Source organism: Dreissena polymorpha, chromosome 6 (genome assembly GCF_020536995.1).
Source record: "Dreissena polymorpha isolate Duluth1 chromosome 6, UMN_Dpol_1.0, whole genome shotgun sequence".
In the NCBI taxonomy this organism is placed as follows: Eukaryota; Metazoa; Mollusca; class Bivalvia; order Myida; family Dreissenidae; genus Dreissena; species Dreissena polymorpha.
In genome coordinates, this window is record NC_068360.1 from 38,831,464 (window position 1) to 38,858,211 (window position 26,748).

At 35.1% G+C, this 26,748-nt stretch overlaps 1 protein-coding gene across 1 annotated transcript; it reads right to left on the reverse strand.

Annotated features, from left to right (window-relative positions):
- Nucleotides 1-270: 270 nt before the first annotated feature.
- LOC127834389 (WD repeat and FYVE domain-containing protein 2-like) lies at nt 271-25,531 on the reverse strand. Its single transcript, XM_052360206.1, has 12 exons — nt 25,360-25,531; nt 22,163-22,230; nt 19,746-19,819; nt 18,943-18,997; nt 15,936-16,086; nt 12,255-12,367; nt 10,394-10,520; nt 9,428-9,533; nt 9,078-9,179; nt 6,905-7,035; nt 6,036-6,144; nt 271-4,412 (listed from the first exon to the last, which is right to left on the reverse strand). Exons 1-12 carry the CDS (start codon nt 25,509-25,511, stop codon nt 4,383-4,385), a joined length of 1,218 nt encoding a protein of 405 aa, XP_052216166.1. The 5' UTR covers nt 25,512-25,531; the 3' UTR covers nt 271-4,382.
- Nucleotides 25,532-26,748: the final 1,217 nt, after the last annotated feature.

Sequence of the window (26,748 nt, forward strand, 5' to 3'; positions counted from 1 at the left end):
TTCATGACAACTGACATATTTTGTAACTGTTGGTTCAAACCAGTTATATTCATAACTATGATACATCTATAAGCCTGGTCATCAATAGGATCTGGTGGTTATTTTTATAACAAAATGACACGTCTGTTTCTAGTTGTGGTGTGTTTATATGTACTTTGTACACAAATGGTGTGGCATTAATTTCAATTGTTTGTACACAACAGGGTGCCAATACACTTAAGTACTAATACCAATATTGTGGGATCAAGGATATCAAATAAAGGATTGTACTATGTATTGGAAGAAGAATTTTATTTTGAAATAAGCCAACTGTATCTACACATAAATAGCATTGCACATACACATGTACATACGTAATGACACATGACGTTACAAGTCATTATGCTACATCAACAACAACAGCACATTGATTTCTGAAAATAATACATGTAGAGTCTATGTTGTTTCCTCCAGTTTATATAATGTTTTATAACAGTTAACTGAACCTCTCTCTGGAAAAAGGGGGCTTAATGCATGTGTGTAAAGTGCCGTTCATGTTTAGCCTGTGCAGTCCTCACAGATTAATCAAGGCTGAACTGTTGGCTTAGAATGGATTTTCCATTACAAAAAGAAACATCTCCCAAAACATAAATTGTCGACTGCACAGACTAATCCAGGACGACACTTTAGGCACAGGCTAATCCAGGACGACACTTTAGGCACAGGCTAATCCAGGACGACACTTTAGGCACAGGCTAATCCAGGACGGCACTTTAGGCACATGCATAAAACCTGAATTTCCATGAGTGTGGTTCAATCAAGTGTGAAAACTTATTAGCATGTTTGGCATACATACAACCCAGTAATGAATAAGAATATCCGGAAACATGCCAATATACCTTTGGTTACAACAAAATAAGATAAAACAGTTATGTCCCTTAACGGCTTATCAGGTGTTTTTTTTACAGAATAGTTTTTTGCACACTCTACATACTATAAATTCTGACAAATGTGTAACCTTAAGCAAAGTTCGAATATCATGAAATTCAAAATTAATTGTCTTTCAGCAAAAAAACCCACAACATACACAATACAACAAACAAAATACTTTTTTCAGTTACAGGAATATTGTGCTTCAAGTTAGAGATCTATGTTACTTACGTGTTCCCATAAGTTGGATGCATTTTGGTTCATACATGCATTGGTGATTATCACGGTTTGTAACAAGAACACATAAAGCATAAAAAGTACTAAAAATTATTACTAACAAGTACTAGTATAAGTTCCTAATGAATTATATTACTCCAATTATAAGTGTGACATAACCTGTGTTCTTTAATGCCACCCACTATAGCAAGTTAAAATAAGAGACATCAACAAGTTTTATATAAAAAAGTTTTAATACTGAAAAAAAGAAACTATACATATATTTGATACAATCTTTGAAACTAGTCACTGACTCGTATCTACAAATAAATTTTTTAGAAAAAATACAATAAAAGTAAATCATATTTTTTTTAAATGTTACTAAGAAATTGGTACACATATGCTAACAAAACTTACAAAAATGTTTATGGGAAATGTATGTAAGAAAGAGTATGTAGATGTTATAACACCCATCTCAAAACAACAAGCATCAAGCTTACCATTAAAGATTATATTTACCAATACAATGCTTGTGACAAAAACATTGCCCGTAACATCTGGTACCTTTGCCAACACCAGTAACTTATGACCATAACAAATAACAAACATTATGTATATAACTTAATTACAAATTGAGGTTAAAATGAAAATATTTTATTAGTTTTTTTTTATAACTTAAATCAGCACTGGACATGTAAGAATCCTGATATAATAAATGTGGTTTAAAATAGCATGCATCTGTGACTAGATTATTGGAGGTGCTGATTCAACAGCCCTGGTCTAATGCTTCACACATGAGCGCATTCTGCGAAAACAGGGCTTATCAAGAAAAACACTTTCCCCCCTAAACTCAATTTTCTTTTTGAACTGCCTGTGCTGACTGAATGGTTAATATGGCACAACACTTTACGCACATGCATTAAACCCCATTTTTCCATAATGTGGCTAAATTCTGGAAATGTTCTATTCTGTTCCAAATTGTTTAAAACTTAACACACAGTTTTTAGTTCAAAAATTCTCTCCCAATGCTAAAAGCGACATGATAGGTGTCATGAGTAATTTATTTATATTTCTTATTATTTTACTTAGAAATAATTAAATAAAATATACCTTATAAACTTGTAACTATTTTTGACTTATTTTATAAAATACTGAACATGTTTTGTCCAAGCATGCATCAGTAATCACAACAAGAGCACCATATAACAGGTGCCAACGTTGAAAAGGCCCCTTTAAGACAATTTAAGATATGTTAAGTTACAAAATTAGCTGTGTTTGTGAAACACAATGCCCCCTACTGCCCTTTGAAGCCATATATTTGACGTTTGACCTTAAAGTATGACCTTGACCTTTCACCACTCAAAATGTGTAGCTCCATGAGATACACATGCATGCCAAATATCAAGTTGCTATCTTCAATATTGCAAAAGTTATGACCAAGGTTAAAGTTTTGAGACAGAATGACAGACAGACAGGCCAAAAACAATATACCCCCAATCATTCGATCCAGGGGAATAAACACAGCTTATTGCTTCAAAAGACAGTGTTACAAAAGGAAAGACAATGCAGGACAGTATACAGTGACAAACTAGCACAAACTGTCAGAAAGATAAAGGCACCAAGCCTCAGCGCAAAGAAATGAATATTAGACATAACTTCTGGTACCCTATACAAATCCATATTACTATGGCCCAAAACACATTATGTACACATCATTATACATTTTTTTTAAAGTAATGACATAGAAGACATAATCTACATCAATGAATAATTTTATATACACAGATTTACAAGCAGTTTCAACTCCAGACTAATTCAATCTAAAATTCATTCTAAGAAACTAATAACAAAGCTGTCAACATGAAAATGATCCACTAAACAGAAGTGTAAATCTACGGATTGTGTGTAAATAGGATTTCAACAATATGATAATACAGTGATTTTTTTGCCAAAAATTATAGCCTCATACATACAGGTTCAATTCCCCCAAAAGATGCCAAACATTTCAAGTAAACTCAATAATTGGTGTATTTAGTGTATTAGTGTATTATACAGGAATATAATTATGTAGCCCTTTTGACATAAAGTTTAAAAAGCAGTTTAACATGCACTTATAAACAATTGGAATAATGTTATTTATAATAATATCAATATTGGTTCATTTTTACCAATTTCATGATTTATCACGCCCAATCCTAAAGGCACACACATTAAATTATAAATAAAAAAAGTCACTGTAATATAACTGAAGCAAAGTAGTCTTGCATCATCATTATTATAATCATCATCAGATATCTTTAATTAAGTGTTAATTGAAATTCAAAAATGGAATAAAACGTACAAATCATTTTATCATAATAGATTTAGTGTGAAAATTGTCATTCTTTTAAACAGACTTATACAAAGTCAATCTTTTAATAACTGATGTATGTATTAAAATACCACCTTGTTTTGAAATAGGTTTGTCTCAAAAACTGTATTTAATGTGTTAAATGTCACATACCTGCAACTGCATTTTTTAATGATACAACCTATAGTTTACACATATCAAACAACAATTATTATGAAACAATAAACAAGGTAAATAAAACATGGATATTCATGGTGTTTTTATGTATTTGTATACATCTATAGAGAAAAAAGTGACAAGTTAAATATAAATGTAATATTGTGACTCTATGGGGAGTCTATTCCAAAAGGTCTTACAGTTTTTGCAATCTTATACTTTATATAAGCAGTTTTGTGGGCTAACAGGACTTTGCGTGAAGTGTTGTCACATATTAGACTGACCAGTACGCACAAAACAATAAGGGACAACAATTTGCTCCTTAACTAGAGTTTCGCTTGGAAGAGACTTTCTTTTAATGACAAATGCCATTAAAGCATAATGTGTCATTCCTTAACAGCCTTAGTGGACCTCGCCGGCCAATATGGGACGACACTTTACACACATGCATTAAGGCCCATTTATCCAGCGCATGGCTCATATGCATGACTTCATGGTGTTTTGTGTATTTGTATACATCAATAGAGAAAAAGGTAAAATGTAATATTGTGACACTACTGCAAGTCTGTTCCGTATCTCTACAATTTCTTGCAATCTTGTACTTTATACAAACAATGTATAAATCAGGCAGTAAACACAATGTATAACTCCTTCACACACTTAAAAATTGCAACCTCACATCACCAACAGCATTCAAGTGGAGTTTATTCTAATAATCACATGATCTTCTAAACTTCTACTGCTGTGTAGCCTAGTGTAGGACGCTCATCAAATCCCAAATCTGAAAGAAAGAAGAGATACAGATCTCTATTTCTAACAGTCTAACAGGAGTAAAAAACTTTTCGATTCGTTTATATATTTCTATATTGAATTTTAATTATTTCTTTGTTTGCTTGTTTAGTTAAAATTTTACTATTATCAACAGTATTTAAGTCAATTCAAGGGGTCAGATAATCAAGTACACTTTTACTCGGAGGGCTGATTAAGAAGTACTCTGTGCACACTATCGGTTACTGACTACTGCACTACTTGATCCAAACAGAGGGTGAGAACAAAATCAGGACCCAAACCCACACAATGTTGTCATGTTCTGAGAAAACTGAGCATAATGCATGTGCATAAATAGAGAATATTATGTGAGTTTTGGATAAAGATCAAGTTTATCATGCGAGGCTTAGAACCGATGTAGCCCGAGGCTTGCCGAGCGCTAACATGGTTCGGGCCGAGCATGATAAACTTGATCTTTATCCAAAACTCACATAATATTCTATTTATCCTATTATTTTGTGGTCGTTTATCGTTCAAAAAGAGTAAAAATACTTTAAAATTCAAAGAAACAGCGCTGGTTTTCCAAGTGGACTCCGAAGTGTTTGTTTACTTCAACGTCATCATTTGCTATGACGTCACATTGAAACATATAGTGTTCTTAAGATAGAGATCGGAAAACCATGGTCTAAAAATAGCGATAGTATAAAGGTAAATATTATACGATCGTTGTTATACTATCGATTTTCATCTGGTAATAGGATAAAGTGTCGTCCCAGATTAGCCTGTACAATCCGCACAGGCTAATCAGGGACGACACTTTCCGCTTTTGTGACATTTTTTGTTTAAATGAAGTCTCATCTTAGCAAAAATCAATTTAGGCAGAAAGTGTTGTCCCTGATAAGCCTGTGTGGATTGCAAGACTAATCTGAGACAAAACTTTACGCACATGCATTATGCCCAGTTTTCTCAGAACACAACTCAATGAACGAATATCGTATCTGTAGTCCAGCACTCCACCAACTAAGGTTATTAAGTAATTGATCCGTGCTCTGTGAAAAGGAGGTTTAATGCATGTGCGTAAAGTGTTGCACAGGCTAATCAGGGACAACACTCAACGCTTTCATAGTGTTTTATCCTTTACAGAAAGTCTCTTGTTAGCAAAAATCCAATTTAAACGGAAAGTGTCATCCCTTATAAGCCTCTGCAGATTGCACAGGCTAATCTAGGACGACACTCAACGCTTTCATAGTGTTTTATCCTTTACAGAAAGTCTCTTGTTAGCAAAAATCTAGTTTAAACAGAAAGTGTCATCCCTTATAAGCCTCTGCAGATTGCACAGGCTAATCTGGGACGACACTTTAAGCACATGAATTAAACCCTCGTTTCACAGAGCACGGCTCAATCATATATATTTTTTATTACACATCGTATAGAGTAAAACACTTTATAACAGTGCACACATGAATGGCATCAAAGTTTAATATAAAAATGTTTGAGTACAATTCAATTACTTTGTTGTTGCATTTTCGGTTTCTTAATACCAGAACATGATATAAATAAAAAAGCTACAATTTATCAATAAAACTAATTGGCTTCAAAGACTTTGACTGTTCACACATTTATTCTAACAGCTTACCTTTATGACCCTATCTTTCCCTACTGTTAAAAGTCGTTTTCTAGTTTCCTCTAAGTGCATGTGTATAACGGCGTGCTTGGCATCATGAAATGTAGCAAGTGGGGCACGTCTACAAGAGGAAATGTACAAATCATTTGAGTCGCCTTTTGAGAAAACTGGGCTTAATGCTTGTGCATAAAGTGTCGTCCCAGATTAGCCTGTGCAGTCCACACAGGCTAATCAGGGACGACACTTTCCGCCTTAACAAGATTTTCGGTAAGAATACGGAAAAATACCATTAAAGCAGAAAGTGTCGTCCCTGATTAGCCTGTGCGGACTGCACAGGCTAATCTGGGATGACACTACGCACATGTATTATGCCCAGTTTTCTCAGAACGCGACACATTTATAATCATTCCTTCTACTACAACTTTGTTTCCACAAACAGTTTTTATGTTCATGTTTAAAGAAACATGTTTTAAACAATACATATATTCAAATACTTTACTGTATTTATAATCATTTTTGTTTTTGATGATTATGTGGATTGATCAATCCACGAATTAAACCGAAATCACGAATTTAACCAAAATCACGAATACAACCGAAATCACGAATTTAACCGAAATCACAAGTTAAACCCAAATACAAACAATATGACAGATGCAAATTTTAACCATATGACATATAATGCCAAATATTTTTATTCAGTTTACAGTAACTTCAGCATCATACTGTTATCATTTCTGTATTAAACATTACTTTTTCCCATCCCCACATAAGCAAAATGTCCATTAGACTTGATTTAAAGTACCATTAAATCATTTATGTATGTAACTAAACAGCCCATAACAAAACATTTTACTCTATGAATAACTAAGCCGCCTCACTCTGTGTCGGTGATCTTCTCAAAGCAGTCGTCACACACCCGCACTTCGTACTCGTATCCCATGGGGGGCAGGGTGGATCTCTTCATGCTGCACTTCTCACACACTGCCTTACCACACTTCCTACAGTGATGCTGTAATTGCAATGAGACATTATGGTGACTGGCATGAATTAATCCTGCTTCATGCTGGGGAAACAGGCTTAACAGTAATCATGGAGTAAAATTTCTGCATAGACTGTATCTTTATTAACAAGAGACGTCCTTTACATGAAAAATGTCATAAGAGCATAAAGTGTTGTCCCTGATTAGCTTTGCAGACTGCAACACTTTATACCCTTTCGCTTAAAAATATGTCCCACTCTTTTTTTGTCACTTTTCCATCTGCCAATGTTCTCCTAAATGCAGACAAGTCCAACATGTTTTGTTTAAACGATCTTATATAGCAACATACAGTATTAATTGATATAAACATCAAATTATTATAAACAAATAACAAACATGGTGGAACATACATATATTGGGTACAAATTTAACCATCATACTATTTTTCAAGAAAGATGTCAGCCTTTCCCTTTTCATGCCACCTAGCATGTTTTCTGTCTGGCCGAATATATAATGTTATAAATGTGTGGTTGAATTAAAATTTAAAGTCATCTTTTTTTTAAATTTCATATTTTAAAGAAAGTCAGAAAATTATAGGAAAAAACGAAGCATTTTGTTACTTATGTGCTCAACATAAAAACACAAAATACTTGGCCCAGCTAGTGATTTTGGTTTTATTATCATCATTAAATAAACTTCATTCAAACAAACCTAGTATGATATATGAATTAAATTACGGTACTAACATTATCAAAAGAATAACAAGGAAATCAAATGATGCAAGCACTTATGGGTAGAGTCTCAGTTTTAAACTACAAAGTTGTGAATATTTGACATATGAGCTGCGCATGGGGAAAACTGGGTTTCATGCATGTGCTTGAGGTGTCGTCCCATATTAGCCCGTGCAGTCAACACAGGGTAACCAGGGATGACACTTTCTGATATGACTAAATTTGCATTCAAAAGGGATTTCCTTTAAACAAACAAGAAATGTGTTTGTCAGAAACACTATGTCCCTTTCTGTGCCGCTTTGATTTATTTAAAAAAAAAGTATTATTTAGCAGGTTCAGATAATTATCTTCCTTTAAAGCTTATTACTTCCCTTGGATTTGTTTTTTGACCTTTGACCTTGAAGGATGACCTTGACCTTTCACACTCAAAATGTGCAGCTCCATGAGATACACATGTATGCCAAATATGAAGTTGCTATCTTCAATATTGCAAAAGTTATGGTAAAATGTTAAAGTTTGAGCAAAAAAACAAACAAACAAACAAACAAACAAACCAACCAACCAATCAAACAACAAGCAGACAGGGTGAAAACAATATGTCCCCCACTAAAGTGGTGGGGGACATAAAAAATCCATAAAAGCAGCAAGTGTTTTCCCTGATAAGCCTGTGCAGACTGCATAGGCTAATCTGAAATGATACACGTTGCATATGCATTAAGCCCTGTTTTCCCAGAAGGAGGCTCTGAACGCTCTTAAAGAGTGGTTTCAAAGACATCACAGTGTTCATCTGACTTTCTGTTCACCTTCCTGATGCCTAAAGTGTATGAGACCCCTAGCTAGATATTGATCCTCTGGATAGATGATGACCCCTAGCTACAAGATGACCCATACTTTATGATCCCTTTGCTAGATAATAACCCCTATCTAGATAAAGAACCCAAGCTAGATAGTGACCCCTTGGATATATGATGACCCCTAGCTAGATAGTGAGCCCCCTGATAGATGAAGACCCCTAGCTAGATAGTGACCCCATGGATAGATGAACCCTTGCTAGACAGTGACCCCTAGAAAGATGACCCCTAGCTAGATATTGACCCCCTGGAAAGATGATGACCCCTAGATAGATGAAGACCCCTAGCTAGATTGTGACCCCCTGGATAGATGATTACCCCTAGCTATATAATGACCCCTAGCTATATAATAGACCCTAGCTAGATAGTGATCCCCTGGATAGATGGTGACCCCTACTTCATGACCCCTAGCTAGATAATGACCCCTAGAAAGATGATGTGCCCTGGTTAAATAGTCACCCCCTTCGATATATTATGACCACTTGTTGACCTGTCTGATGCCAATAGTCCGGTCCTCCCACATGCGACGCAGGTTCCAGAAGAAGGGCTTCTCACACTTCTGGCAGTGGTTGTTTTCGGCCCACTCTGGTGTCTGAAAATAAATTGGCAAAACTCTGTGAAAAAGGGGTTTAATGCACATGCCTTAAGTGTCGTTCCAGATTAGCCTGTGCATTCCACACAGGCTAATCAGGGACAACACTTTCTGCTTATATTGATTTTTTTTATTTAAAGGAAGACTGTTCTTGACGAAAATCCAGTTTGGGCTAAATGTGTTGTCCCTGATTAGCCTGTGCATTAAGCCCAGTTTTCTCAGATCAAGGCTTCTACATTGTCAAGTACCTCTATCCTGTTGGCCTCCATGTCCCAGATGCCCAGTACTTTGTCTTCACCAGTGGAGAGGAGTTGTTTACTGGCTGGGGAGTACGCCAGCGCCTGCACGTGCTCTCTGAAATCACCATGGCAACAATGTACCTGAGACAAATACAGAATGATACATTTAAAATTGATTGTGTAATGGTATACTAGACAACAGTATTGTAACTGTCTACTATTTTAAAGTTTACTTGCAGTGACTGTCACCTGAATATTTGTGTTGCCTGTTTTTTGTTGTTGTTGTCCATGTTTATTTAAGTTAACAATAGTGTGAAGTTAATTTTATTGCAAATAACGGTATTTACTGCTTACCTGTCTAAAGAATTTAAGTTGTGCTTGTAATCTGTGGTCAAACAATAGCTTATTGTTCTATGTTTAGTTACAGTTTATATGCCCTGCTTGATTTTACAAATCCACATTTTATGTAAAAAATATAATAACAAATTTTAGTTTAACTTAGTTTAACTATTGATTTTTGTTGCACATTGCTTTACTAACCAGTAATAAACAAGCCAATCATGTCTATCAAGGGTTGAAATGGCCAGTTAGAGGTTCAAACTGCAGTGATTTGCAATAGCACATGGTGGCATCATTTGTTGAACAAAATGCAAACCCATAGACAAACAAATGAAAGATCCAGCAATTGATTTGAGCTTTGCCATGAAAAAACAGGATTTAGTGCATGTGCATAAATTGCTATTCAAGATAAGCCTGTGCAGTCTGCACAGGCTAGTCAGGGACAACACGTTTTGCTTTTATGGAAGTTTTTATTTAAAGGAATATCTTTATAGCAAAAATCCACTTTAAGCGATAAGTGTCGTCTCCGATTGGACTGTGCAAACTGCTTATCTGGGACGACACTTGACACACATGCATTAAACCTTGTTTTTTTCATAGCAAGGTTCCAATCTGTGTACTGGTTCACTGCCCTACTTGTGTCCCTGCAGTTCCAAGGCCGTGCCCTGTTTTCCCCCGATGTCCCAGACAATGACACTGTTGTCAAAGCTGCCAGAGAACAACAGTTTACGGTCTGCGTCCCAGGCAAGGCTTTGTACACTTCCTGTGGTAAATAAGTGTTACACAATGGATGTATAACCTGAACACATATCAATCATCATTGTGAAATAGTTGCATTAGCTTAACATTTTTCAGATATTTTTTGTGCTGACACATACATGCTGGAAAACACATCTTAATGAAAGGCATATCAGGGTAGACACTTTCTAGACATACTAGATTTTTGTTTAGAAGAAACTTCCTTTAAACCGAAAATTCCATACAATTGTGAAAATGGTTATATCAGCCAAACATTGGCAAATCAGATACATTTATACTGACACAAATCAGCCCGTTTCTGGGAAAAAATGTCCATATACATGCAAGTAAGGTATTGTCCCTGATTAGCCTGCACAGTCTGCACAGGCTAATCAGGGACGATAATTTCCGGATAGATAAGATTTCTGTAAAGAATAGATTTCCGTTTAAAAAAATCCATACAATCGGAAAAAATCTTCCAAGATTAGCCTGTGCCCAATGAAAAGGGCTTTCTTGGGGCACAATTATGCACGTGCATTAAGTGGTCTTTTCCAAAGAGCGGCTAAATATATTAAATGTATTACTTTTGCTATTACTGTGAATAATTGTTACAAAGATTCATAAACATAATTTGCTTTTAGGAATGCTTAAATAGGTTCATATTTAAGTTCTTGAAAGCTATATAAATATGTTTATAGAATTTTCCGTAAGCTATTTTACTCAATAAAATCTGAACATTCAAAGCAATATTCCAATACATGTATAACAATAAACTGCTATTTGCAACACTACATTTTGTATGTGTTCATTCATGCTTTATCAACATAAGTTGACTCAAATACTTGATCTTAATGTGACCAAATAATTGCATGTAAAACAGAAAATATACCACTTTTATTAGTTTTCTATATTAAGCTATAGATACATTTTTCTAATTTTTTTAGTTACATTGTATGGCCAAAAAACACCAGTTAAAGATAATTCATCTATTAAACCTTTCCTCTATAAGAAGCAAAGTGAAAATGGATATGTGCAAACAGCAAAAAAACAAGAACAGCCTGTGAGTTACTCGCAGTCTGTTCAGGTTTTATGCTCTTTGCTGCTCACCAGTATCTTAAAGCGAGATTATACGATTTTTCATATGTGTTTTATTGTAATATATTGATAAAATATGTTACAATAACACTAAATAGGCAAGAAAAATTATACATCGAAGACGCATTTTATAAAATGCAGCAAATACAAATAAGCGCCCCGAGCCGATTGGGACGAAGATATTTTGTACATATTTTCCTACAATAACCGAAGAATTCATCTTTTTATTAGGATCATAGTTAGTGTTCGTGTGTCGCATGAATATATATCGTTTCAGGAATTTGAAATGAACCGTTAAACTTAATTTGGATTCACATCGTACATGCGTGATATACATGCTGGCGAATTCGACAGTACAGCCTTTTTCGATTTCAGAATTAAATATCTAGCTTATTTTGCATTTTTCGACACATGTTCTTCTTAACTTTTATTTTAATTTATATTGAAATATATGTATAATAAGTTGTTGACACATTTTATATAAATTCATAAATATTTGACAAAATCGTATACTCTCGCTTTAAGGTTGGAATACAGCCTTTAAAACTTCAGTTTAGTAAGAAACGTCTTAAATTAAAAACTTTTTACTGGACTACAAATGCGTCAAAAAACTTATCTAAGTAGTAAAGGGTTAACTCACAAATATTACATTTATTCTACTAACCCGAGTGTCCTTTTAGGTTGGTGACATGGTTGAAGTTTTGATTTGTTATTTTTAGGACGGACACCTGCCCGGAATAATCTCCAACAAACACATAGTTGGACTGCTCATCAAATCTGTAATCTTGTTAAGATCCATGATGTTTGTGTCCACACAAAATTCTATTTAGTGGAAAGCTTTAAAACAAGAGGGCCTGAAAGGTCCAAAGTCGCTCACCTGAGATAACAAGATATTATTGGGACAAATCTTCTGACCAAGTTTCAAGAAGATCGGAAAATAAATGTAGCCTCTAGAGTGTTAACAAGGTTTTACTATAGCCATATAAGGAAAATTGCCCCACCCCCTGGCAGCCATGTTTTTCAACCAACCGCCATCATTTTTTAACTCTTCCAAGATATTATCGGGATGAATCTTCTGACCAAGTTTCATGAAGATCGGTCAGTAAATGTGGCCTCTAGAGTGTTAACAAGATTTTACTATAGCCATATAACGAAAAATGCCCCGCCCCTTGGAAGCCATGTTTTTCAAGCAAACATAATTATTTTCGAACTCATCCAAGATATAATTGAGTCCAATCTTCTGACCAAATTTCATAAAGATTGGACAATAAATGTGGCGTCTAGAGTGTTAACAAGGTTTAACTATAGCCATATAAGGAAAAATGCCCCGCCCCCTTGGTGGCCATGTTTTTTAACCAACCGGCATCATTTTTGAACTTGTCCAAGATATTATTGGGATGAATCTTCTGACCGAGTTTCATGAAGATCGGACTATAAATGTGGCCTCTAGAGTGTTAACAAGATTTTACTAAAGCCATATATAGCCATATAAGGAAAAATGCCCCGCCCCTTGGCAGCCATGTTTTTAAAGCAAACAAAACCATTTTCAAACTCATCCAAGATATTATGGGACAAATCTTCTGACCAAGTTTCATGAAGATTGGACAATAAATGTGGCCTCTAGAGTGTTAACAAGGTTTTACTATAGCCATATAAGGAAAAATGCCCTGCCCACTTTGCGGCCATGTTTTTCAACCAACTGTCAAACTGGCATCATTTTCGAACTCGTCCAAGATATTATCGGGATGAATCTTCTGACCAAGTTTCATGAAGATCGGTCAGTAAATGTGGCCTCTAGAGTGTTAACAAGATTTTACTATAGCCATATAACGAAAAATGCCCCGCCCCTTGGAAGCCATGTTTTTCAAGCAAACATAATTATTTTCGAACTCATCCAAGATATAATTGAGTCCAATCTTCTGACCAAATTTCATAAAGATTGGACAATAAATGTGGCGTCTAGAGTGTTAACAAGGTTTAACTATAGCCATATAAGGAAAAATGCCCCGCCCCCTTGGTGGCCATGTTTTTTAACCAACCGGCATCATTTTTGAACTTGTCCAAGATATTATTGGGATGAATCTTCTGACCGAGTTTCATGAAGATCGGACTATAAATGTGGCCTCTAGAGTGTTAACAAGATTTTACTAAAGCCATATATAGCCATATAAGGAAAAATGCCCCGCCCCTTGGCAGCCATGTTTTTAAAGCAAACAAAACCATTTTCAAACTCATCCAAGATATTATGGGACAAATCTTCTGACCAAGTTTCATGAAGATTGGACAATAAATGTGGCCTCTAGAGTGTTAACAAGGTTTTACTATAGCCATATAAGGAAAAATGCCCTGCCCACTTTGCGGCCATGTTTTTCAACCAACTGTCAAACTGGCATCATTTTCGAACTCGTCCAAGATATTATCGGGATGAATCTTCTGACCAAGTTTCATGAAGATGGGACAATAAATGTGGCCTCTAGAGTGTTAACAAGATTTTACTAAAGCCATATAAGGAAAATGCCCCACCCCTAGTGGCCATGTTTTTCAACCAACTGGCATCAATTTTGAACTCGTCCAAGATATTATTGGGATGAATCTAATGACCAAGTTTCATGAAGATGGGACAATAAATGTGGCCTCTAGAGTGTTAACAAGATTTTACTAGAGCCATATATAGCCATATAAGGAAAAATGCCCGGCCCCTTATCAGCCATGTTTTTCAAGCAAACGTTACCATTTTCGAACTCATCAAAGATATCATTGAGACCAATCTTCTGACCAAATTTCATGACAATAATTGTGGCCTCTAGAGTGTTAACAAGGCAAATGTTAACGCCACACAAGGCACAACAGACAACAAACAAAAGGCGATCACAAAAGCTCACCATGAGCACATTGTGCTCAGGTAAGCTAAAAAGGTATAATAAATATATTTAAATTATCATAATCAAGTGTCACAAACGTCATGTGACACATGTAAAAAGCATGCAGGTATTGCACATATTGCTCCCATGCTACATCAAGAAGATGTGGTGTCAACATGAAATAACTTCTTATCTCAAAATGAAGCATTTTACATAGCTCATTGGTGTGTTTGGTCTGATTTATCTTGTCATACCTGATTATTTAATTGCCATTAGCAAGTACAATGTCAATGGGTGATCACGCAGTTTGACAGCCTACGTTTCAAAAGTTGGTGCTGATTTAAGAAATGTGTTTATAGAAAGTGTAAATAACAAGGGCTGTTTGTAAAACATGCATGCCCCCCATATGGGCTGTCCGTTGTAGTGGTAGCCGTTGTGTGAATACAATTTTTGTCACTGTGACCTTGACCTTTGACCTAGTGACCTGAAAATTAATATGGGTCATCTGCGAGTAACGATCAATGTACCTATGAAGTGTCATGATCTTAGGCAAAAGCGTTCTTGAGTTATCATCCGAAAATCATTTTACTATTTCGGGTCACTGTGACATTGACCTTTGACCTTGTGACCTCAAAATCAATAGGGGTCATCTGCAAGTCATTATCAATCTACCTATGAAGTTTCATGATCCTAGGCGTAAGCGTTCTCAAGTTATCATCCGAAAACCATTTTACTATTTCGGGCCAACGTGACCTTGACCTTTGACCTAGTGACCTCAAAATCAATAGGGGTCATCTGCGAGTTATGATCAATCTACCCATGAAGTTTCATGATCCTAGGCGTATGCATTATTGAGTTATCATCCGGAAACCATTTTACTATTTCGGGTCACCGTGACCTTGACCTTTGACCTAGTGACCTCAAAATCAATAGGGGTTATCTGCAAGTCATGATCAATCTACCCATGAAGTTTCATGATCCTAGGCGTATGCGTTCTTGAGATATCATTCAAAAACCATTTTACTATTTCGGGTCACCGTGACCTTGACCTTTGACCTAGTGACCTCAAAATCAATAGGGGTCATCTGCGAGTCATGATCAATGTACCTGTGAAGTTTCATGATCCTAGGCCCAAGCGTTCTTATCGTCTGACAACCACCTGGTGGACGGACCGACAGACCGACCGACCGACATGAGCAAAGCAATATACCCCCTCTTCTTCGAAGGGGGGCATAAATATGAATGAAATAACTTTCCTTTTGTTGGTATTGTATTTTTTGGTAAACAAAAACACACCAGGAAAATAAATTGTATATGCATTGAAGATTATGCTTTAAGAATGGGTATACCATCACTCGATTTTTTTAAACCCTTCAGAATTAAGCCCAGTTTCCCCACAAGGAGGCATGAATGATTCTTGATCCACTGCAAAGAAACTCGAGACAAAGATGGTCGTGATATATACAGCCGCCCGTAAAGGATACTCAAGACACAGGCACGACGCGGATGCCTGGTAGCCCCCTAGCCTGCGCCCGGTCTCCGAGCAGTGCCACTGGAAGTATTTGTCCTTTCCGCAGCTTAGCAACCACTCACGCTGCAGTGAGAACTTCACACTCACTACCCGGCTCTGGTGAGCTGAAACAAGGAAGGAAACTCTAAAAACTTCTTGGTGGACAATTCAGTTTGGGCTATGAACATATATTTTGATAATTTTATATAATAATAAAACATGTTATAACAATTATAACTCTGAAGAGCTTGAAAATAATGAAAATATTTGTAACATATATGGATTTTTTTCCAAAGGATTTGAGATTTAGGCCCGGGGGGAGGGGGGGGGGTAACTTCTTATATACAGGTATATAGGGGTGTGCCGATTTTATGGGGTGTGCTTTTCGACAAAAATTATAGATATGGGTATGGTTTTGAGCATCTAATTATATGGGTATTGAAATCAGAAATTTGCTTGTATATAAATGCATATAGATTTGAAAGTATCAGTATCAAAATGGGTATGATAAATGTCATTCTTGTATATAAATGGGTACCGTATCAAAAAGTAAATTTCAGTAGCGGGAAAGATATAATATCAAATTCAATAAGAATACTGTATTGATATGACAGAGATTAAAATTCTAGTATGCAATGTGTCCACTTTATCAAATTCTAGTATTTAAATGGGTCAAATTTATCAAACTTCTTGTATTGAAATGGGTCCACTTGGTATCGTATACAAATGGGTATGCTTTTTCAAAAATCTTGTATCAAAATGGGTCTACTTTATCAGAGTTCCGGTATAAAATGGGTCACATTTCGGAAGTCTCAGTGGGACACCCCTACCCTCAAATTTGTGAAGTTACCGCCCCCCCCCCTGGGATTTATGTATGGTAAGTTAGCAAATATTATAGAAAAACAGGGCCAAAAGATGAACCATTTATCAAACTAAACAAGATGTAACAAGAACAAATGTTCTGAGCAAGTTCTATTTTGTGAACCAACAACCTCATTAGATTTAGAGTGTAAACATGATTTTACAATAGCCATATAAGGAAAACATCCGCACCCCTGGCAGCCATGTTTTTTTACAAACCGTTATCATTTTAGAACTCAGCTGAGATATCATTAGAGCAAATGTTCTGACCAAGTTTCATGAAGATTGGAAATAAATGTTATTCCTTTAGTGTTAGCAAGGTTTTACTATAGCTATATTATGAAAACTACCCTGCCCCCTGGCAGCCATGTTTTACAACGGACCCAAACAATTTTCTAACCGAGCCGAGCTATTATTAGAACAAATGTTTTGGCCAAGTTTCATTAAGATTGGACAATAAATGTAAATTCTAGAGTGTTAACAAGGTTTTACTATAGCCATACAAGGAAAACTGCCCTTCCCGCTGACAACGATGTTTTCCAATGAGCTGGAAATTTTTTCATCATTTACACAAATGTAATGACCCAGTTTCATGAAGATTGGACTATAATTGTGAATTCTAGAGGTTTAACAAGATTTTCCTTTGAATATGACCTAATGACCTAGTTTTTTATCTCACTTGACCCAGTTCTAAACTCAACCAAAATATCATTGGGACAATTCTTCGGACCAAGTTTCATGATGATTTGGCAATAAATGTGGACTCAAGAGTGTTAACAAGGCAAACGTTGATGACAGAGGATGAACAAAAGGCGATTGCAAAAGCTAACCATGAGCACTTCGTGCTCAGGTGAACAAAATACAGACACTTTTAATCATAAACATATCAGTAACATGAATATTACTTCTTTAAAATGTACTTCTAATTTAAACAGCTCTATATCCAATCCCCAAATATCTGAAAGTAAACCACATGGTGCAGAATCAACAGTGTTTTCAGGGGTTTGCACACAGGCTGGACAGGGTTTACACACAGGCTGGACAGAGTGTAATCACATTTTTAAGAACTTTTATTTTGCAAATATCTCAAGTTATTGAAAAACGTTTGCAAAAATCTATAGTGCATAAAAGACAGTTTTTCTTGAAGTTTGTGCCGATATCTTAAGGTATAAGAATAAATCCTTAAATACTTCAAAATTCGGTGACAAAATTTCACGTTGCTTTAAACATTATCGTGTAAATAAATGCCGTAAATTTTTTTTAACAAGAACACATGCTTATTAAATAAAGTAATTCTTATGTATTTCACATTGACATACGCAGCATAAAAATCTGTCTTTTATGCGCTAGTTGAAATTCATTAGAAACTTGTTTAAACAAGCGATGTGTTTGTGAAACACTATGTCCCCATATATTTGACCTTTGACCTTGAAGGATAACCTTGGCATATCACCACTTAAAATGTGCAGCTTAGTGAGATACACATGCATGCCAAATATGAAGTTGCTATCTTCAATATTGCACAAGTTATGGCAAATAATAAAGTTTGCACAAACAAACAAACAAAGCAACAAACCAACAGACAGGAGACAGGACAAAAACAATATGTCCCCCACTATAGTGGTGGGGGACATAAAAAGCTAATGAAATAAAGCATCACGTACCTTCTAATAAATCCAATAAAGTTAAAAGGTGGAACACCCCATAAAGCCACGTGATTCTGCACCCCGACCAATTGGTAATTTAACTGAACTGGATTCGGGTAATAATTTGTGTTACTGTAAATTTGACCAAAAAACAACTATAAAGTCTGCCAAATAAAACCTGCCCAGTGACTTAGTTTCATATCTGAAAGGAATCCGTTTTGAGATATCATACAATTGAATCTTCTGACGAATTTTATAAAGTAAGGCAATAATGTGGCCACAGTGTTTCCAAGGTACTTTGACATTAATGACCATATAAGCTATGTCAGGCAAAAGACAATCGCAAAAGCATAGTTTTTCAGAATTCATTGCTAAAGCCAATATGGTCCTTTTTGTGACCTTGATATTGTAATACAGTATATCTGTATATAATTTAAACACATTCATGTATAAAAGGTCTACAGGTTGTCTTACCTAGATAATCTCTGACATGGACCATTCTGTTGAAATCTTCACTGAGTATGAACTCCTGAAAGCAAGTGGTCCACAATCAGTTACAATTGAGCCACACTCTGGTAAAACAGGGCTTAATGCACATGTAAAGTGTAGTCCCTGATTAGCCTATCTAGTCTGCACAGGCTTATCAGTGATGGCACTTTCTGCTTTTTTGGAACTTTTCTGGGATGTTCCAGATAAGCCTATGTGGACTAAGGTAGGATTACACATTTTGACTTGCATTAAGCCCCGTTTTCCAAGTGTGAAGCTCATATATTTTCATGCAAGACATGCCACGTGTTGTCATGTTACTTATAAACATCATGAAGTCATGTAACTCCTTTGCAACAATTGAGAAACGTTATGTTTATTTAATGCTTATCACATCATCAACAGAATGTTACACTAAGGGCGTTGTCAGATCAGGTAATACTTGATAGTACTCCAGGTACACTTAAGTACACTACAATGTACCTTTGATGCAGAAAATATTCTTAAAGGCACCAGGCCATACTCTAAGATACTTTTTGTATATTTACCGTATTTGGGTACTTCATAGTATCCTCAATAGTACCCAGGGTAATTTTATTTTGTACCTTAGCCAACAATGACCAATCAAGCGAAAGTTAAGATTTATAAATAATTCAGAATTTACAATATTATTTCAGAGTTTTTACTCACCATAAAGACATCCCTTATGTTGGAAATAAATTGACACAATTTAGAAGGATGGGAGAGTCAGTCCACTAGGCATAAATGGGTTACGAGTATCAAGTACTCACAGTTATGGTGCCATTGTCCAGTCCCACAAACAGTCTCCGTGTCTCACCATTGTACACCATGCTTGAAGCCGCAGCTGTGAACAAGGAGTTATTATGTTACATGCTACAGTTTAAAGTAAGCATATGATTTCAAACAGAAGAAATTCTCTCACTACTTGAACAGACATAAGTAGACAAGGAATTTAATTTAATAATATTGTAATATAAGTTAAAACAAGGGACAAAATTGTCACAAAACCAGGTTTTCATTGTGAAAAAAAAATCTGATAAAGGGAGAAAACTCAAACTGAACTTTTGAAATGACCAAAAAAAATTAACCCCCTTTGTAAGTTTTTTTTTTTTTTAATCTATTTTTAGTTGTGGCGACCTTGACATTGGAGATATTGACGTGATTCTTTCGTGGGGACACCGTCCCATGATGGTGAACAAATGTGCCAAATGATTTTAAAATCTCACAATGAATGACATAGTTATGGCCTGGACAAGCTCATTTATGGCCATTTTTGACCTTTGAACTCAAAGTGTGACCTTGACCTTGGAGATATCGACGTAATTATTTCGCGCGACACACCGTCCAATGATGGTGAACAAATGTGCCAAATGATTTTAAAATCTGACGATGAACGACATAGTTATGGCTCGGACAAGCTCATTTATGGCCATTTTTGACCTTTGAACTCAAAGTGTGACCTTGACCTTGGAGATATCGACGTAATTATTTCGCGCGACACACCGTCCAATGATGGTGAACAAATGTGCCAAATGATTTTAAAATCTGACAATGAACGACATAGTTATGGCCCGGACAAGCTTATTCCGCCAGCCCGCCAGCCCGCCAGCCAGCCAGCCAGCCCGCCAGCCAGCCAGCCCGCCCGCATTCGCCAATCTAATAACCAGTTTTTTCCTTCGGAAAACCTGGTTAACAAGAGCTGTGTTTGTGATACACAATGCCCCCTACTGTGCTTTGAAGCCATATATTTGACCTTTGACCTTGAAGGATGCACTTGACCTTTCACCACTCAAAATGTGCTGCTCCATGAGATACACATGTATGCCAAATATCAAGTTGCTATCTTCAATATTGCAAAAGTTATGATTTACCAAGGTTAAAGTTTTGGGACAGACACACACACACACACACACATATAATGACAGACAGGTCAAAAGCAATATACCCCTGATCATTCCATCTGTGGGCATAAATAGGTGCCATGTGTTCTTACATGTAGATAGTTTTTGTTAAAATGTGTAATATATCCCCCTCTCAGGTTTTAATGAAACTTCTGTGACTCAAATGGGATTGAATGTAATTTCTTAAATTTTGGAAAAAAAGTTATTCAACAATAACAGAGTTTGAATGAGAAATCAAAACATGTCACTGTGTCAATTAAATTAGTGGGAGATCAATAAAATTATCCTTTTTTCAGTAAAATTATATGTTTTTGTATTTAATTATTCAAATAACCACACTAACGCACATGTAGTGGGAAGTTTATAAACAACTTATTTAAAAAAAAGTATATGTTAATGTAAAGAATTAGGAACTATGTGATATTTATAAATTGTTATGCTCTACCATGGGAAGAAAAAATAGCATAAGCTATGATATTAATTGTTCATATGCTTAATTTTTGCAGTAAATAATGTTAATTTTTCCAGTTGTATTTGTGTTTATTTGTTCGAATAAGAAGAGGCGACACTTTCCGTCTAATCTGGATTATTGCTAAGAAGAGACTTTCTTTAAACCAAAAATATCCTAAAAGCGGAAAGTGTTATCCCTGATCAGCCTGTGCTAATCTGGGATGACACTTTATGCACATGCATAAACCCCCCTTTTCACAGAGCATGGTCCATATCAAAAACAAAGTTCTAAGTTTAGGTTCCCTTCAAAGATCTTGAGACGGCACCATGAGTAAGACTCAAACCTGGGACCTCACAAGAACTACTACACTATGCTGCCCCGCAGGCCCTTTCTACACTTTTGGGGGATTGGGGCCGGGACCTTAGAGGGGGGAATTTCGCGTCGTTTTGGGCGAAAAGGGGAATTTAAGAAGATCTTTTCACCAACCATTCAACACTTAAAATTGCTTTATTTTAATGTTATTTACATAAATATACATTTAATCAAAGGTTAAAAGCACGATACCAGCTGGCAACATAGGTATACAGGGCCCTCAATCTGTCAAATCCATGGCCGAAATTCGGCCGCATTCCCCCCCTGAAAAGTATACTTTTTCCCCCTTTTTTGGGGAAAAATTCCCCCTAAACAAAATAAAAAAAATTTCATAGATAGATGTCTCATGACTACTATATCTCAATTCTTTAAGGGGGAATTTTTTGCTGAAATAGGGAAAAAAGTATACTATTTTAAGGGGGAAAACGGCCAAACGAGGGCCCTGGCTGGTAGGTGACAATACCTGACATGGTATGGCAGATGCTGGGCCAGTACTGTCCTGTATCTCTCCGCAGCCAGACACGCACAGTCCTGAAACAAAAGACACAAATCAATTTGCTGATGTAAATAGTCAGTCAGAACCGTAAGACTTGAGAATCTTGCCTCGTTCTGGGAAAACCGGGGTGCATGTCCAAAATTAGCCTGTGCAGACAAATGACTTGGTAAGGCCAAACACAAATATCATTTAAACAAATCTGTGTCAGCTTGAAAAAAGTCTTTCAGTAACATACAAACTGAATAACATTACTTTGGCCTTTTTGCACTATCAATCAATGATGAATAGTAATCTACTGCATTATGTATACATCGTAGTCATGTATTATGTAAAAAGGCAAACAAAAGCATTTGTTTCTATTGAAAACGTCAAATAAAGAAGGGTAGGAAGGTCAGATTTTTTTTCATGGAATGTTTTAAATATGTAATTAGAACACGTAATGACAAGCACAAATCTTTTTTTAAGTCTATTAAACATTCTTTAAGCAATTTTAGCACATTAAAGGGGCCTTTCCTGATTTTTGTAAATTGTACACAAAATAAAAACATCTTTCAGATTCGCAAATTTCCATTGTAGTTATATTTGTGAGGAAACAATAACATTGAATATTGACCACACTCTAAAATGTCCATTATAATTATGCATCTTTTGACAACTTAAAAACCTGAAAATAAAGTGTTACAATGCGAAACTATTGAATAATTTGAGGGTTTTGTTGTTGTCTTTATACTTTGTGATTCTAAGGGAATTATATAAGCTCAGTTGAATTATCCGAAGGGATAATCAGAGAGTTCTAAGGGAATTGCTTTAATATCAGGTATAAAATACATCACTTGTTGTACAAGCATGGATAGCTGAGTTGTCTAAGCGATAGACTTTTACTACAGGGGTCAGTGGTTCAAGCTCAGTTGAGGGTATTTTTATTTATTTATTTAATTTTATTCTTGTTTTTTACTGGAGCTTTTTAGATCCAATGTTAACATTTGGGTGTGACCCCTTATGTACCATTCCCTTTATGTACCAGTCCCTTTATGTACCACTTTGAGACTTTATGTACCACCTATATATTATGAAGGTGTTGTCCATTCATTCATAGCAGTGTGAATGGGCATTAATAAGTGTTGATCGAGTCAAATTTGAGTTAATCAAGTATTGTCTACTATAACATTGCAATTCATTGTACTGAATCATTTATTTCTTGCTATCAGAAAAGTTTTGACCATTTGGAAAAAAAGTTCAATAAAACTGATTAACTTATTAACTCAGTTCTTACAAAGTAAAATATTGCTGAATTATATGTTATATCTATTTTGTTATTGCAATTCATAATGTTATGTTAAGAACCAAAATACAAGTTAAATAAAACTCAGTAACTTATTAACTCAGTTCTTACTAAGTAAAATATTGCGAAATTATATGTTAAATATAAAAATGTAGCAATCTAAATTACATGTACAAAATAATAATAAAAATCTCAATTAGAATTATAATTGAAATTTTGTTCACATTCGTAAATTGTTTGATTTCCAATAGCAAAAATAAAATGATAAAGCTAAAATGAAATGAACCTTATGCAATGGTAACAGTATCTCTAATGAAGACTAATGACACTGTCTGGTGCTCAACAGCTCTAAATTCCTCACCTTTGCCAGGTATGAAATGTCATGTTTTTTTTAGTTAGCATCCCAAACCAAATGGGTCCTTCTTCACAAGTGACACATTCCTCAGATAATTAGTTCAATTAACAACAACATTTATACTTTTATTTGATTTTACATAACAATAACATAGTCCAGCACATATTCTCATAATACATTTTCTAAATCAAATCATTTTTTATTGTTATTCTGTTATATTGTCATTTTAATACACAATATAAATTATATATATATTTATATACTTAATACATAAAAGTAGCACATGAAAAGCCAAACACATTTATCATTCACAAATTTGATAATGGAATACTTTTATTTGATTAATGGCAAACAGTACAAATGAATCAATACAAGAAAAAATAATGTCTGCCATGATGTTGGTATGGTTTTACACTTTCTCTTTATCCACCCTTTGATTTTTTATTTGAAAATGAATGTGATAATTTTATAATTACATAGGTACCTAATAACTTTATTTATACCACAAATAGACATCCTTTGATGACACCACCAGTTAATTTTTTTGTCAAAATGATTAAAGAATTTTTTGATTTTTCACAGTTTGAAACTTAAGGTCATTCTCTAAACATGATTAAAAAAGTAAATAATTTTATTTTTTACAGTTTGAACATGAAGATCATTCTCTCTTCTCTTCAAAGTATCACATTTCAACTATACAATAGGAAATACAAACATTTTAGTTAGACTTAGTCAGCATAAGATAGTGACAAATGGATTTTTATAATATACTTAAATTTCAGGTAAGAATATGAATCATTTATTACTACTGGGGCTAATAAATTATACTAAGACAGTCACTGACACACAAGCTGGCATAAAATATGATCTATGGCAATATATTAGTCTAAATTCATAAATAATATGTCACAAAATACATTTCATTATTTACACACCTTCATATTAAACCATATATTATTTATCTCTATATATTATATATATGGTACATAAAGGGTCAGATAGTGGTACATAAAGGGGTGGTACATAAGGGGACTGGTACATAAAGGGTGACATCCTTAACATTTATCAATATTAATGACAAACTTCAAATCATGTCAAATTTATGTGAAAAGGTATCAGAAATGATCGAAAATTAACAGTTTTTTTAGAATACCTGCCAATAATACCCGCAAGGGAAGTTAGACAGTATAGATGGATAGATAGATAAATAGAATTTGCAAAAATGATAAAAACTCGACCTGACCTGACCTGATGCTGCCCTAATTTGATGCCATTCAATTAGAGGCATCAATTAAGGCACTCCATGATAAACAGATTTATAACCTGCCACTATACTTATTATTAAATAATAATAATTATTATTTATTTATAAATAAGTTATTCTTTATTTCGCATGGGGTCCGAAAATCTGGTCCATTTCGTCTCGTCTTTATTGTCCAAGTCCCTAATTGGTCTTTGTCACTTCCTAGTTCCTGGAAATCTAGCTCTTTAAAAATGTCGGTCAAATCGTTAAAAGACGCGACCTACTTGTCATCGCTGACTGAGATGACCCCCTCTTCACGGGGGATGATGCAAGCCATGTTGACATCATTACTATGGCCCTCTATTTTGTTCACAAGAACAGGTTTTCTAACATTTCCATTTGTACCAACTCCGGTGGGCTTGATCTCGGCGGCCATTTTGTTTAACACGTGACCATGCGACTAAACATAATCTAAAAATAGAATTGGTGACAAACCACTAAGAATAGACGAAGACGATTTTGAAACACACAGATAAAACACGTAAATCCAATAATTCTCATAAAAGCAAAAAACGTGATGGAAATAAAACGAAATGTTATTTGAAGTATTTACTATTTTCAATTAGTCATACTATGTATTCTTATTTTGAATTTTGACCACGAACCATGGAAAAAATGATCATTATGTAGATTGAATTGGAATGAACAATATTCATTTTTAAAGGGGCCTTATCACAGATTTTTGCAGATATGATTAAGGTTGTCATCAAATGCTTTATATTGATCAATGCTAACATTGGATCTAAAAAGCTCCAGTAAAATATCAAGATTTAAATTGAAAAAGGAAAAGTAACTCTCAATAGGGCTCCAACCAGCGACCCCTGGAGTCCAGGAGTAAAAGTCCACCACTTAGACCACTCGGCCATCCGTGCTTAAGGGAGTATTTTATGCTTCATATAAGCAATCCTCGTAACTCGCAGGCTGTTCATGTTTATGCTCTTTGCCGCTCAACGGTATCAATGGATTGGAACTGAAACCTATGAAACGTGAATCTAGTAAGAGAGGTATTTAATTAAATGTAAATTTCTAAGGGACTACAAATACGTTAAAATACGTAGCAAAGAGGTAAAGGGGTAAACAGAAGTGAAATGTATCCCCATACAGCATTGCATACTCATGGTCGCCTCTGATATGGGCGTCTAGACGTGTTTCTCATATTCTTTTATTTATATATATATATATATATATATATATATATATATATATATATATATATATATATATATATATATATATATATATATATATTATGTACAGTACACTTAAATAGTCTTTTTTACAGCCAGGCATCGTCTGTCTAGCAATTTCGTGTTTCGGTGCTAGGCTAGAGATTGGCTGGTAATAAATATAAATTAACCCTTTGCATGCTGGGAAATTTGTCGTCTGCTAAAATGTCGTCTGCTGAATTTCTTAAATCAGCATTTTCTTTGATTTTTTTTCAAAGAATACTATCAGAATAGCAAACAGTTTGGATCCTGATGAGACGCCACGTTCTGTGGCGTCTCATCTGGATCCAAACTGTTTGCAAAGGCCTTCAAAATTCGGTTCCAGCTCTGAAAGAGTTTACATAATGATCACGATAACACGTTACTCCTGGCTGCCTGACTAGATTT